Here is a 13,216-nt window from a genome sequence, read left to right as displayed (position 1 = left end):
GTCACATTCTAATACTGTAAGAAAACCAAAAAAGTGTATCTCCATCATGTAAACAGTCACAATCTCAAGTAAAAGATAAGACACATTTAGATGTTTATATGTCCTTTCCTTTGTAATAAAAGAGATAACAGAACAGAAACATTCAATTAATTAAAAAAAATCAAGCCCAATGATTTCTCTTGTAATTTAGTAAAATATATAGATGTTTCTGCCACTGAAAACATTTTCACTTTTATGGGTGCAAAACTACAATACTGAGTCATGTCTAAAAAGGGCAACTTTCAAATTATTTGGGATTGCAGAGGACAAGCTATTTATATTATTATCAGGCTTACTGAAATTAACATTTTACTAATTAAAGTGAATAGAACTTACAGTTTGATGAATTTGTTAAAGCATTTCCTTTTCTTTCTCTATATTTCCTATCAAATTCATTATATTAGAACTCTTTGAAATAAAAGAGTTTGAGATCTCATAATAATTACACTCATTAGAAACTGTATATAATCAAAGTCTAGAAAAAACAGGTTTAAGTTTTTGAAATTCAAAAAATGTTACAGTAATAAAGGATCCTCTCTGGTTGTCAGGAATGTCAGCTTTGCCTTAGCTTCTGAAGTCTGGAAGCTCAGAGAAAGAGTACAAGTGATTCATGACTTATAAAGGATTTTCTCTCCTTTATCCTTTCTATTTTGTTCTTATTGCTAAGCAAAGTAGTATTATTATTTTAGCAATTGCTTCTGGGCTAATCCAAACTATTTCCCAAAGCAGAAAAGGAGTGTTATGATCTTCAAAAGTTGACATTTGTCCTTTTCAGTTTTCCTGAGAAAACATCATGGCTAATTATGCATCAGAAAAAGTGAAGGCTTGTTCTTTATAATTTTAAAATAGTATTTTGAGTCAACTTCTTTCCTTTATTTTTGGATGTTTTCTTAAATAACTTGACATTTTACTAACAAAGCAATAATTATTGAAACTTGACAAACCCTAGGTCTAATGAATGTTCTCGTAATTAATTCTGTTATTTACAGTATTTGCCCTACTACTGTGTGCTATTGTGGATTCTGAACTAGTAAGAAGTATTAGATGATGGTGGCTTCTTTTGTATTCATTATTAACTTTTTAAGATAAAGTACTTCATTCCTGAAAGTTAATTTTCAGAGCTTATAAAATTATCTCAACTTAAGTATTAGTAGCTGGAGGGCAGCTGCAAACATTGCATTCTTTTCTTGCCTTTTCTGGACATAAAGATAAGACAAGGATTAATAGTGAACTATTTGACAACACTTAATATGCTCTTTACCACTAGGCTAATAATAATTCTTTAAATTGTAACAGAAGATGTGTTGATGCACCACAGAAATTTCTTTACTCAGAAGAAAAGTGCCAGTTATTGAGAAATATAAAATGTGAGTATTGTAGTCTTTTGACATTTGCTTTGATGTCACTAGGTCTTACTTTTCATGAAAATGTCATTCATCACCAGAAAGATGGAAAATCATGTACTTACACGTTGGAAGTTTATTGGTGGGTAATCAAACTTGTGATGCTTTTCTTTCAAATTAGCTGTTAACAATGATATAACTTCTTGGCATTCATTCACCCAGTGATGAATTGAAGATCAGATGAGGATTTCCAGCCTTTTTATCCTAAAGCTGAATCTGAGTGCACTGGACACAGTGTCTCCTTGGTTATTTTTTTTTCCAATTTGTTCTTATCTTAACATTTTTTTAAGGATAACTTATTGCAATAAGGGTAACCTAAAATCTAAATCAAGATGCAGTTCTAGATCTGTGTGCGTCTACATAGAAAGTAATTTTGTACATGAAGAGACTGAAACTTGAGAAAATAACTAGCTCATAGTCTCATGACTCAGTATTTTAACCCAGGTTTATCTCCAAGCTTTCTCTTTCCCCTGTGCCAAGATATTTTTAAACATGTTTAACGTCTGTTAGGAAAAATTTTGACTAATTCTTACAATGAGTAAGCTGTAGACAGAGTCTTAGGCATTTTTGTATCTGTATCAACTAGTCGATTTCCTGGAGTAAATTTAGGTGATTAATAATGCTTTTGACCAAGTTCATATATATAAACTTCCTTTCCTTTTCTGACTTTGTTGTAAGTTATGTCTAATCCAAGATTCTATACAGTGAGAGAAAATGGGAGGATTCCAGCTCACAAGATGCTTGTTCTCATCAAAGAGGATCAGCTAACGTGGCTGGGAATAGCTACTGACTGGGGCTGATACTAGAGATTTCAGATTTCTACATAGAATTTTCATGCCAAACAGTCTACGTAGCTAAGCTTGTGCTTATTTTATCATCATTCTGTTGATAGTGTGCATGGAATACATTAGTAAATATTGGACTATGTTGATAAATATTCTTGTTGATCCCGCTACACCTTATCACTCTGCCTTTGCTTCTTCTATCGTCCCAATCTAACTTTTACTTTTTCTTAAAAATAATCTTTTTAAAGCACAGTTAACATGTTAATCCCTTGTTTAAAAATTTGATGCCCCTTATTTTCACATCACCATTTCTCGAAGGGCTGCTTTTTGATTTGTTTGTTTTTATTTAAAGTGGGAGCGTTCCTGTGTAGACACTGTGTGTCTAATAGTTTTGTTGTAGGATTATTCTTAGTATGGATGGTTGCCATGTGTTTCTTCCATGGTGTTGGCTGCTATCCCTTTGATTGGGGGTGTGGTTGGTGTTGTGGTGTTCAGAGTCTGCCCTGATTGTTGTTGTTGAGCAGGGCCTCCTTTTTTGTTCTGTGGTTGTCACAGTCTTGACAGGGCTGGGTCTGCTCCCCTGTTGCTGGAATAGAGGCTTCTAGACCCGTTTCTGAGCTGTGGTGTGTGTGTGGTAGGCAGGGTTGAGCACTTCAGCTGGGAAGAAGAGTTGGCAGGAGATGTCCACTGGGAGGTGCCCTCTGTGGTGTTGTCACTTGTCATGTGGGCTTACAGAGTACTCTTTGTTGATGCTGCCTTTGTCCCTGCTTTAGCTGCTGAAATGTCAGCCACCGCTCTGGTGTCCCCCAGGTTCTGGGCCCCCAGAACCAGCAGCACAGATCTGCCAAGGTCAGGTGCTAGGACCCGCCCTAGTGAATGTGCTATCACACACCTGAATCCGTGGTGTGCCCCAGGGTCTGCACAGACCCCAGCCCTGCCTCTGTGTACAGGACACATATGCTGACCTATTGAAATACCCTTACTCGGCCCTACTGTGTGCCAGAGCTCTGCTCACTGCCTGTTCGTCCCAGAGGCACAGGTTCACAAAGGCACTTGTGTAGCAAATCTATCCTCTCTGCCTGGAGCTGTAAACAAATCTCAGTCCCACCTGTGAAGTTGCAGGGCCCCTGGGTATGGATTCACCCTTCAGCCCTGACTCTGCTCAGGGGCAATGGCTATGACCAAGCCCCACCTCTCTATTCGTGAGAACACACCAACAATGGAGCTAAGCGGAGAAAGTGGCTATGGCCTGGCTGCATTGTGCCTGTCCCTAACATGCACACCAGCAGTGGTGCCTTTTTATAGGGGTCCCTGTGTGTTCCATTCCACACATACCCCAGTCAGAGCTCACACAGCCTTCCAGTCCCCTAAGGCTACCTCTGTGCAGGAGGCCCCAGCCCTCTCCCTGGGCTCATGCCCCATCCCTAGTAGCCAGTCCCTGCTTGTCCCTGCTGGCTTGCATCTAGGGCTGGGGATCACAGAGACCCTCCATGCCAGTTTCTCTTAGTTCTACTGCCAAGTGGCTGCCGCTTACTCCTCTGAGCCTCGGAAGCTCTGCTTCTGTCCCTGCTGACCTCTTGGCTAGAGAGGGTGCCTTTCTTCCTTTGCTGTTCCCTCCCTGCAGGGCCAGTGGAGTAGGTGTTCTGTGCAATTCAGTGGGTTTGTAGATGTAATTCTTGGTGTATTTGTGGGAGAGGGTGAGCTGTGTGTCTCTCTACTCCACCATCTTGGCACCTCTCCCACATCACCACTTCTCAAACCATGTTACACAGAGCATTAGTTCCTAGAGATATTTACTGGAGCTCTGTGAAAATATAGCTCCATGAACACTTAATGTACATATTCTCATTTAAAGACTCCAGAAAATTCACCCCAACATCATCAGTCAGTGCATTTTATTGTGAAAATCTTTTTAGCTCTGAGAAAAAATCGTATTAATTCTGGTAAAATTAGCTCAGGAAATATGAGCTGTTAGTTATGTGAAATTCTAACCGTAAGTTGCTATACACATAGTGTGATGTTTAATTTTATGTGTTAACTTGACTAGGTTATGGTGCCTAGTTGTTTGGTCAAGCACTAGTCTAGATGTTGCTGTGAAGGCACTTAATAGATCTGATTAACATTTACAATCAGCTGGCTTTAGGTAAAGCAGATTACCTTTCATAATGTGAATGAGCCTCATCTAATTAACTGAAGGCCTTAAGAGCAAAGACTGAAGTTTCTTAAAAGGAGAAATTCTGCCTTGAGACTGAAACATAGAAACTCTGCCTGAGTTTCTAGCCTGCTGATTTGTCCTGTGGATTTTGGACTCAAAACTGCAATATCAACTATTAATTGAATTTCCAGCCTACCAGTCTGTGCCATGGATTCCGAACTTGCCAGTCTCCACAATTACGTATGCCAATTTCTTCAAATAAATCTCTCCATATCCCTATCTATCTATCTATCTTTCTATCTATCTATCTATCTATCTGTCTGTCTGTCTGTCTATCTATCTAATCATCTATATCATGATTGGTTCTGTTTCTCTGGAGAACCCTAACTGACTTACACAGTCTCACACAGTTTGGTTATCTTTCCTTTTGTAAGGGCTGTAATATCACTTACAATTTAGTATATCTGTTACCATTCTCTCTCAGATCCATGCTGCTCCAGCCTTTCTTCAGTATTATTGAGCACGCCAAGTTCTTTTATGCTTCTGTCTTTGCCCTTGCCCCTCCCTCAGCTTGAAACCAGTGATATCCTTTTTGTCCTGGTAAACTCACATTCGTCTCTAAGTATCCACTTTATAGCCATCCTTCCTCTGAGAGCACCTATAGCTTAATAAATGAAATCATCATTCACTGTTTCATTTAATTCATTCATGTAGCAGATGTTTGTTGAGCATCTGCTGTGTTCAAAGCTCTCATAATTGAGCAGTGGACAAGGGGGATATGATTGCTTCCCTTAGGATGGGGTGATGAGCACTGTTTACTCAGGATGCCCTAGTTTATGCCTGTTGTTTGGAGTCATTATTAATAGTGTACTCTTTCAGTCTCAAAAGTGTTCTGGTTTTGATGATAAATTATGTGACCTTCTTAATTATCAAGCATTAATCTAGTAGGGAAGACAAACATTAAACAAGAAGGTGTTATGGGTTGAAATGTGTCTTTCCTCCTACTCCCAAATAAGTTGGAGTCCTAACTCATAGAACCTGTGAATGTGACCTTATTCAGATATGAGATCTTTGCAGATGTAACCAAGTTAAGATGAGGTCATGCTGAATTAAGGGGTTAATCCAATGACTGGTGTCCCTATAAGGAGGAGAAATTTGGGCACAGAGACACACAAAGAGAACATCATGTGATGAAGGAGGCCAAGATGGCAGTGATAATGTCTACAAGCCAATGAATGTCAACGACTGCCAGCAACCACCAGAAGCTAGGAAGAAGCAAGGAAAGATTCTCTCTCCTAAGCAAAGTCCCTGGAAGGAACTATAGTTACAGTTTATAAAATAATGATGCTTTTCAGCTTGCTGCCTATTTCAGTCCTAAGGTTGATTTGAAGATAAAATGATTAAAACCTTTAATAGCTTTCAAATATGTTCTGAATAAAATCCAGAATGTTCAACCAAACACTACATGATTTGCCTCCTGTCTACTTTTCCAGTTTCAATTTATGTCATATTCCAACTGATTACATGTTCCAACCACATGATCTGTTCATTTGCTTGAAAAAGTTGAGGCCATTTCTAGCCTCAGGACTTTGGGCATGTTGTGTCTCCAACTCTCCACATTTTTCAGTCTTTAGCTTAAATCTCATTTTCTCAGGCACTACTTCCCTGGACTTAAATTTGTGTGAAGTCTTGCAGCTATAATCTCTTATTATTTTTGTCTGTGTACCCAACACAATCTATGGTTAGACATATATTTGTTTAATATTATTCTAGTTTATAGCCTATCTAATGGTGTTAAGCCCTATTTCTCCCTATCTGCCTCCCACGTATGTACCATTTACTATTCAACCAACGTCTTGGCTTTGTTTTTCTTTTTTCTAATATAATAAAATTATAAGTATTTATAGAATAATTCTATTTTTGGTGTCTAGAGCTAAGTTATTCTTTAAACAAACAATAGGTTTTCATTTTACTTATATCTCTCCTAATTTGAGAATTCTGTGCTAGAATATCAATCACATTTACACACAGTAAATTGATTGCTGTCAGAAAGATTTATTGAAGAAAAATCAGCAAAGTGAAAACAGACCCATTTTAAAAGTCTGTCCAAAAAGAATGAAGACATATGTCCTTGAATTACTAACCAAAAGCATAAGAAGAGTGCAGTATCTGCTTAAGACCTGAAAAAAATTGACAAAATTCAGGAAGGAAATTTTAAAGAAATAAAATTAAATTAATTCATATGTTTATATACAATATTGTTTTTGACAGATGCATACATTTGTAAAATATCATTTTGCCTTAGTTTGCATTCAACATGAGTCAGGAAACCTGTAATAGTTCTTGTATTTCTTATATATGGATACTAAACAATTACTAATGAGCTCTAATTTTTCTGAGTGAGGACTGTAAATTTATTTTTTAATAGAAGAGAATCATTGGTTGCATACTAATAAAATATCTGTTTATAATAAGCATTTAAGGTCTTTTAATATTAAAACAATTATTTTTGAGATATATTGTTAATTTGATTCTCTTCATCTCTTTAATTCACAATGAAATATGCTTTTAAGGATTAACTAAAATGACATATAGATTAAATACAGCAGGGGTGAGCCTTATTTATTTTCTCTCTCTTAATATCCCTGAAGGCTGCTGTTAAAGATTTTATATTAAAACAAGTAATTATTGGATAACCCAATTAAACTTTGTGATAGTAGGCAAACTCTTGTATTGCTGAGTTTTTGAACTTTCCATAAATACATTCTCCTGCATTACCACTATTCTTAAAACATCTGTGTTTTCTAAATTTCATACTTGCCTTGAATGCTCATATTCTTTCATTTATTAAGATTTTTGCTTGGTAGACAAACTTCTTAGATGTTAAAACTAGCTGTTTAGACTATTGCACAGTTCTGTGTGGCATTTCTTTTGTTGCTTTCAAATCAGGAACTCATCTGGTTCTTCTTTCAATAGTTTAAAGACACCCATTTCATTTGTGAAAGTGTCTTCCTCATGGGTTAGGGTATCTGGATCAGGGGTAGTTCCTGACAATGCTTCTGTGTCCTTAGTTACAGATTCCATTCTATTATTTTCAGATGAATCTTCCTTTGTCATGGTACATGAATCTTCCATGAAGTTCATAGCTACTGATGCAGGGACAACAAAGCCATATCTGGATTCAACAGCAGTAAGCAAAATGGACTGGTTCTCTGCTTCAGTTGCCGTATCTCTCTCCATCCAAACATTGCCTCCATCTGTAGACTCCTCATTGGTTAGCAGAATGTCTTCTGCATTATCTTTGTCTCTTTCAACAGTGGTAGTGAGTTCGAACACAGTGATAAACTTTTCCTCATCTGAGTCACTTAGTTTAGGCACAGCACTGGGGTCATCCTCTGGAAGAATTAAGTCAATTTCAGTTCTCTTCTCTTCTGTAAGGGCGATTATATCTGGAATGGTGGCGAATTGTTTTTCAGCCGCGGGAGAGATTTCACCCTCAGGGATATAGGAGTCAGTGACCGGGACAGTCTCATCAGCAGTGTCATTGGACTTAATTGAGGAACTACAGTTGTTAATATCAGGTTCACCCATTTTAGCTGGAAGGACAGAGGTCTCATCAGTGCTGGCTGTGCTTCCCTTTAGTGTGCCAGAGGCTCTGGAAGTTAGTGACACATCTTCATCCCCTAGGTCAATGGTATCCAAGAGAATATCATCTTTTGCTGTGTTAGTGGAAAAATCTATTAAAGAAACAGCAGTTGGTGGTGGGATATTGCCAATTTTCACCGGCATGGAGTTCTCAGTAATAGATCCATTAGCTATGGGATTTTTAGTGTCTGTCAGAGTGGCAAATTCTTTCTCCAGATGGGATTCAACATCATCTTCTGATTTTAATCTTTCCTTTGGAGGCTTGTCGTCTGTAGTTGTTGAAAAATCACTTTCTAGCATATAGTCATTTACTGAAGTAATGTGGTCTCCTTCTGAACTAATAGTTGTTTCTGATTTAGGAATAGTGTTGTCGGCCCCAAAGAAAATGGTTGCTTCAGTTGTCCTGCTGCTTTCGGTTGGAGGATGAGAGTAAATTTTCGGCAAGCCATCTTCAGCCATGGGACAAAGTGGCACCATGCACACTCAGAGGTCTTTCCCTGGGCCCAGTGGTATCCCTAGGCAGGAGAGTGGTGGTGTTCATTATAGTGACTGAAGCATGGGTCATCATGGTGATTGTTGCATCAACCACAGGGCTGACAGCACTGGCTCTCCCTGAGGTTGTTTCTGTGCTCTGCCCCAGTTACGAGTATTGATATTAGATGAAAAGACTATACAGTCCTCTCTGATTATGAAATCAACATTCACAGATGAATATTTCAATTGCAAGGAATTTGCGATTTACCATGTGTCTTTTAATAAGGGATGTGCCTTCCAAAATGTAGCTAGTGTCACTTGAAACAGACATAGCAGAGTCTGTCAGGTACTTTGTGGGTTTAGTGTCAACACGAGAAACTCCAGGAGCCACAGATTATCAGCATCAGCTTCAGGTTGCCTGCGTCTCAAGTAAGTAACAGAGTTTTTTCGAGATGAAGCGTCCTCTCTTGAGATTCACGCTACTTAAATGTCTAAAACAAATTAATGGCATTTTGACAGTGAATGTAGCTGCAGAAAGTAATTAGGTAGCAGAGACTTCAGTTCTGTTCTTCAGAGAGGGAATTCTCACTTTTTCAGTAGGGACAATAAAAAGTAAGTTACTGGCTTGTTAGAGTCTTGGCAGTTTTCTCCTTCATGATAATTCTTACTTTTTCTTGAATTAACTTGAGTAACAGTGAGATTGTCAGGTTTTGTAGGTTTAATTTTTTTTTTTAGGAATGTTTTTCTGTAGAGACCTGTTATTTTAACACCCCCAAAATTTTTGGCAGGGGTTTGACATTATATATCAGAATTAACCCAGAGGCAAAACCAGCTTGTGGAATAATTGTATTAGACTTAAGAATTAATGCTCAATTTTAGACGGATTATTTTCTATAATGATGTTAGTTTTAACAGTCATTTTACTTTGTTATCATCCTCAAGCTTTAGCTAATTGGATGAAAAGGGATTGCAGTTTGTTGTTAATCTTTTCCCAGTGTCGTTAGAAGAAAGAGAATTTTCAGACTCAGACACAGCTAAATCTGAAAAAGGGCCGCAGCAGCAGAGTAGCAGTTTCTACCTCAAGGGCAAATGCTTCTTCTTAATTAGATCTGGACTCAAGCTAACCTCAAAGTTAACAATGTTTTTTCTTAGTTGATTGGTCTGGAATAGATATATCATCACTCTAGAAATATCGGATAAGTTTTAAGATGGACATTTTTCATTTTAAAGATACGTTTTTGCTTCAAGTGGATGTCACTATTGAGGGCTCAAATGTCTTTTTAATATAGGGAGTGCTGTCATTATCCGGCACAGGGAAGGAAGTCTCAAGTTAATGACTGGCACAGGTTTTTTTTTTTTTTTTTTTTTAATTTCTAAGTAGAAATACTCTCAGTTCCAGTGGTAGTAAAGAAAATCACAGGGTAATGCAATTTCTTTGTGTTGGATATCTTAATGGGAAGTTTTTAACCTCTGCTTTTTTCTGTCTCGTCATTTGGTGTTTATGAAGCTTAATTCAGGATAAAGCATGCTATAAACAGAAGACTTGGTATTTTTAGGGGGGGATTTTTTTGTGTGTGTGCATGAAAAGGGAGAAATATGGAAGTTAGGTGTATAACCGCTAGAAGTTATCTTGGAATACTTGTTATTTGTAATGTTGAATAGAGTGAAAACAAGGAGCAAAATATTCATTTTTATGAGCACTGAATCCCCAGTTAGAAATGTCAGGTAAAATGATGATGTCACCTTCATAGATAATAATTGTCAAATTAATTTCAAAGATTACTTCTGTGGTCACATCAACTCTACTTCTAATATGGCTGTGAGGTAGAATCACATTGATTGTAGTAGCATAATAAGTCTTTTCTCTCCTATGGAGAATAACTTTATGATTATATGTGTTTTTTGCACTATTGACCTCAAAAAAGGGCACCAGAGTGAGAGTGTGTGTCATCCATCAAAGTGCAGGAAGCATATGGAGAAAATCCTGGTAGGACTGCTGGATTTTAGCAGTCTTGAGGATGGAACTGGAGTCATCTGCTGTAGGGAATATAGTATACTCTTACTTGACCAATAGACCATTACTATCAAAGATTTATCTGACTTAAAGACAGGGAATCAGATTGTATAAATAAATTTCATTTTGTATGAAGAGTGTTTTCCCCCATTGTTTTAGTGTCTATCACACTAATGTGAACATTTATCTTTTCTCAGAGAAGTATCAATTTATTATCTATCGACAGGTCAGGGTATATATCTTCCTTATTTTGGCAGCTGTAGCAAGTTTGGTTGGGTAACATTTTTATTTTTTATTTGCTTTAAATTTTGAGATGTTTGGCTTGGTAATTATGCCTCCTTTTAGGTGGCAAGTTTTTTAAGTCCGTGACACAAATCTTGCTTTCTTTCTTTCTCCCTTTTTCTCTCTCTTTCTTTCATGAAAAGTGAAAGCTGCCAACAAGAGGGGGAGATTTTGCAGTAAGCCCTCAGCAAAGTCATTTGGCACATTTATGATTTTTAGGAATACATGACTAGGAAAAATCCTCACATATAGACTTTAAAATGCTGATGTCATTGTGGTGTCTACCATTCAGACTTTCTTTATATTGAGAATATCTTGAGATTTATTAGAAGTGTCATGTGCAAGTTTAAAAGAATCAACTGAGACAAATGATGTCTCCTATTTTATGTCTTCCAGAATTCCCATTTTAGAAATATCTTCAGATTTTATAAATTTATTGGAGAAAATAGAGTTCTTAACCTTAATTGAAGTTATAATCATTATTAAAATGCAGTTACTGAAGAAGTTTCAGATTCAATATCTTCATTCACAAAAGAATTCTCACCTTCAGAAACAGTAAAGGAAGTGAGAGGAGCAATTGCATTTAGAGATTTGATTATGTCAATGTCCACATTTTGTTCTCTTCCCCTCCATTGATTGGAGTGTTAGGTGCTTGAGTAAGGAAATTGTAATTGAAGGATGTGTTGGCCTGTGGGGTTACTGTTTCTTTGTTTTCAAGGAAGATGATATTTCCATTAGGAGCAGTTGTGACTCTCATATTTGCTTTGTTGTTTGCAGGTTCTTCAACGGTGTCCTTTGGGGTAATTGTTTCTATCTGTGGCCAAGGGATATCAGTCCTAAAGAAAGTATCTACTTCAACCTCTTGTTAGCCTGTAGTGCAATAGAAATTGCTCCTAATTTAGGTAATTTTTTTCTATTTCAACAATGGATTCAGATGTAGCATTTGTGCTTTCTGAAGTTTGAAATTCAGTGTCTTGTTGCTCTGAGATTGGCTATATTAAATTTCAACTAAGAATTTCCTTTTACCAAGGAAACGGTCTCCATGTTAGATGTAGATTTTTCACCAGTAGGAATAATGGTAATTACTTCTGTGAGCAAGTTTGAGTTCCCAGCCATGAAATGGGTTCCCTGAGGAACAGATCCACCTGAGAGGGAAGCCTTGGGTATGTGAAAGCTTGAGTAGGCTGCTACAGGAGCTCTGTCATAATCCTTATTGACTGATTTATTATCAGTAATGACATCTTTATTCACAAGATAAGGCTTTATGTCAACATCTTTTAGATCCCATCTGGATACTTGGGTCATTTTCTTTTATTATATTTACATCTATAAGGTGATTTACTTCAAATTCTGTAGCCATGTCTTTCATTGCAGTGGCTTTGGTTATTTCCTTCACATAACAGAAATTTGGTTTACTACAGTCATTAAGGCAAAGGCATAAAAAACTTGGTGGTGGTTACTCCTTTGAATTCTGAATTTTGATCACCAAACTCATCAATATAAAAAATTTTGTCCTTGGCAACAATAGTAGCAGATGTCTGAGGTGTGACATCTGCCATGTCATCTATAGAACCAGTGGAATCAGCTTGGAGAACAATGTAGACCAAGGGGAGAACCTTCTGGACCATTTGACTTTTCATATTTTGCCCTTCTGAGATAGTGCCTTCATTAAAGTAAGCCGAGTCTGCAGACGCAGGGTCTAATGCCTCTGATATTAGCACTGTGGGTAATATAAATTTACAACTTACAAGTCTTGAGGGCTGCAGTTTCTATAGTAGGAGCATTAGAAGTTAGGATGAGAGTTTCAGTAATTCCTCAGATGTAAGTCTTAGAGACATGACACTCTCTGATGATGGAAATCTATAATGGCCAATTTTTTTTTTTTTTTTGGTCACTAGTAGAGATAGCAGGAGCATTTGGCATATTGGTGGATATCTTTTTCAAAGGATAAAAGAAAGTAAGAGCTGTGTTGATTGTACCTTTTGTGTTTTCATTCACACTGGAGATGTCACTACTGGAATGCTGAGCTAAAAGAAACTTATTAAACCTTGAATCAGATACCACAGCTATACCTGTTCACCTTCAGTAAAATCAGATACTCTGGATGTGGTAGTGTCTACTCTCCTGGGTGTAACTGTCTTAAAAATGGTAGGGGATATGTTTTTCCTGAAGAAATGATCACTGTTTTTTAAAGTGTTATTAGTACCAGTTGTGAATGTCCTGTTCTCAACTACCAGTTTTGTGTCTGGAAAAAGGGAATAATCAATTATTTTATTCCCTAAGTTAAAGCCTTCAGAGAGAATTATGGTATCACCATCACCATTTATAGTGCTTTTCCCCACAGATGTTTTGTCAGAAAAACTAGAAGAAAAACTTTTACTTGCATCAATTAGGAAATGAGCTGTGGGTCTGTTGGTAT

General features: G+C 37.2%; 1 protein-coding gene and 1 long non-coding RNA gene across 2 annotated transcripts in view; one reads left to right on the top strand and one right to left on the bottom strand.

Moving 5' to 3' along the window:
• The window catches only part of LOC135321161 (uncharacterized), a 344,866-nt gene that overhangs the window by 152,628 nt on the left and 179,022 nt on the right, over nucleotides 1-13,216 (top strand). The window lies entirely within an intron of this gene.
• CABS1 (calcium binding protein, spermatid associated 1) lies at nucleotides 7,323-8,486 on the bottom strand. The gene has a single exon (XM_010982359.3). It carries the CDS (start codon nucleotides 8,484-8,486, stop codon nucleotides 7,323-7,325), a length of 1,164 nt encoding a protein of 387 aa, XP_010980661.3.

This window comes from Camelus dromedarius, chromosome 1 (genome assembly GCF_036321535.1).
Source record: "Camelus dromedarius isolate mCamDro1 chromosome 1, mCamDro1.pat, whole genome shotgun sequence".
In the NCBI taxonomy this organism is placed as follows: Eukaryota; Metazoa; Chordata; class Mammalia; order Artiodactyla; family Camelidae; genus Camelus; species Camelus dromedarius.
Note: the sequence above shows the minus strand (reverse complement) of the source record. Positions and strands in the feature narration are given on the sequence as shown.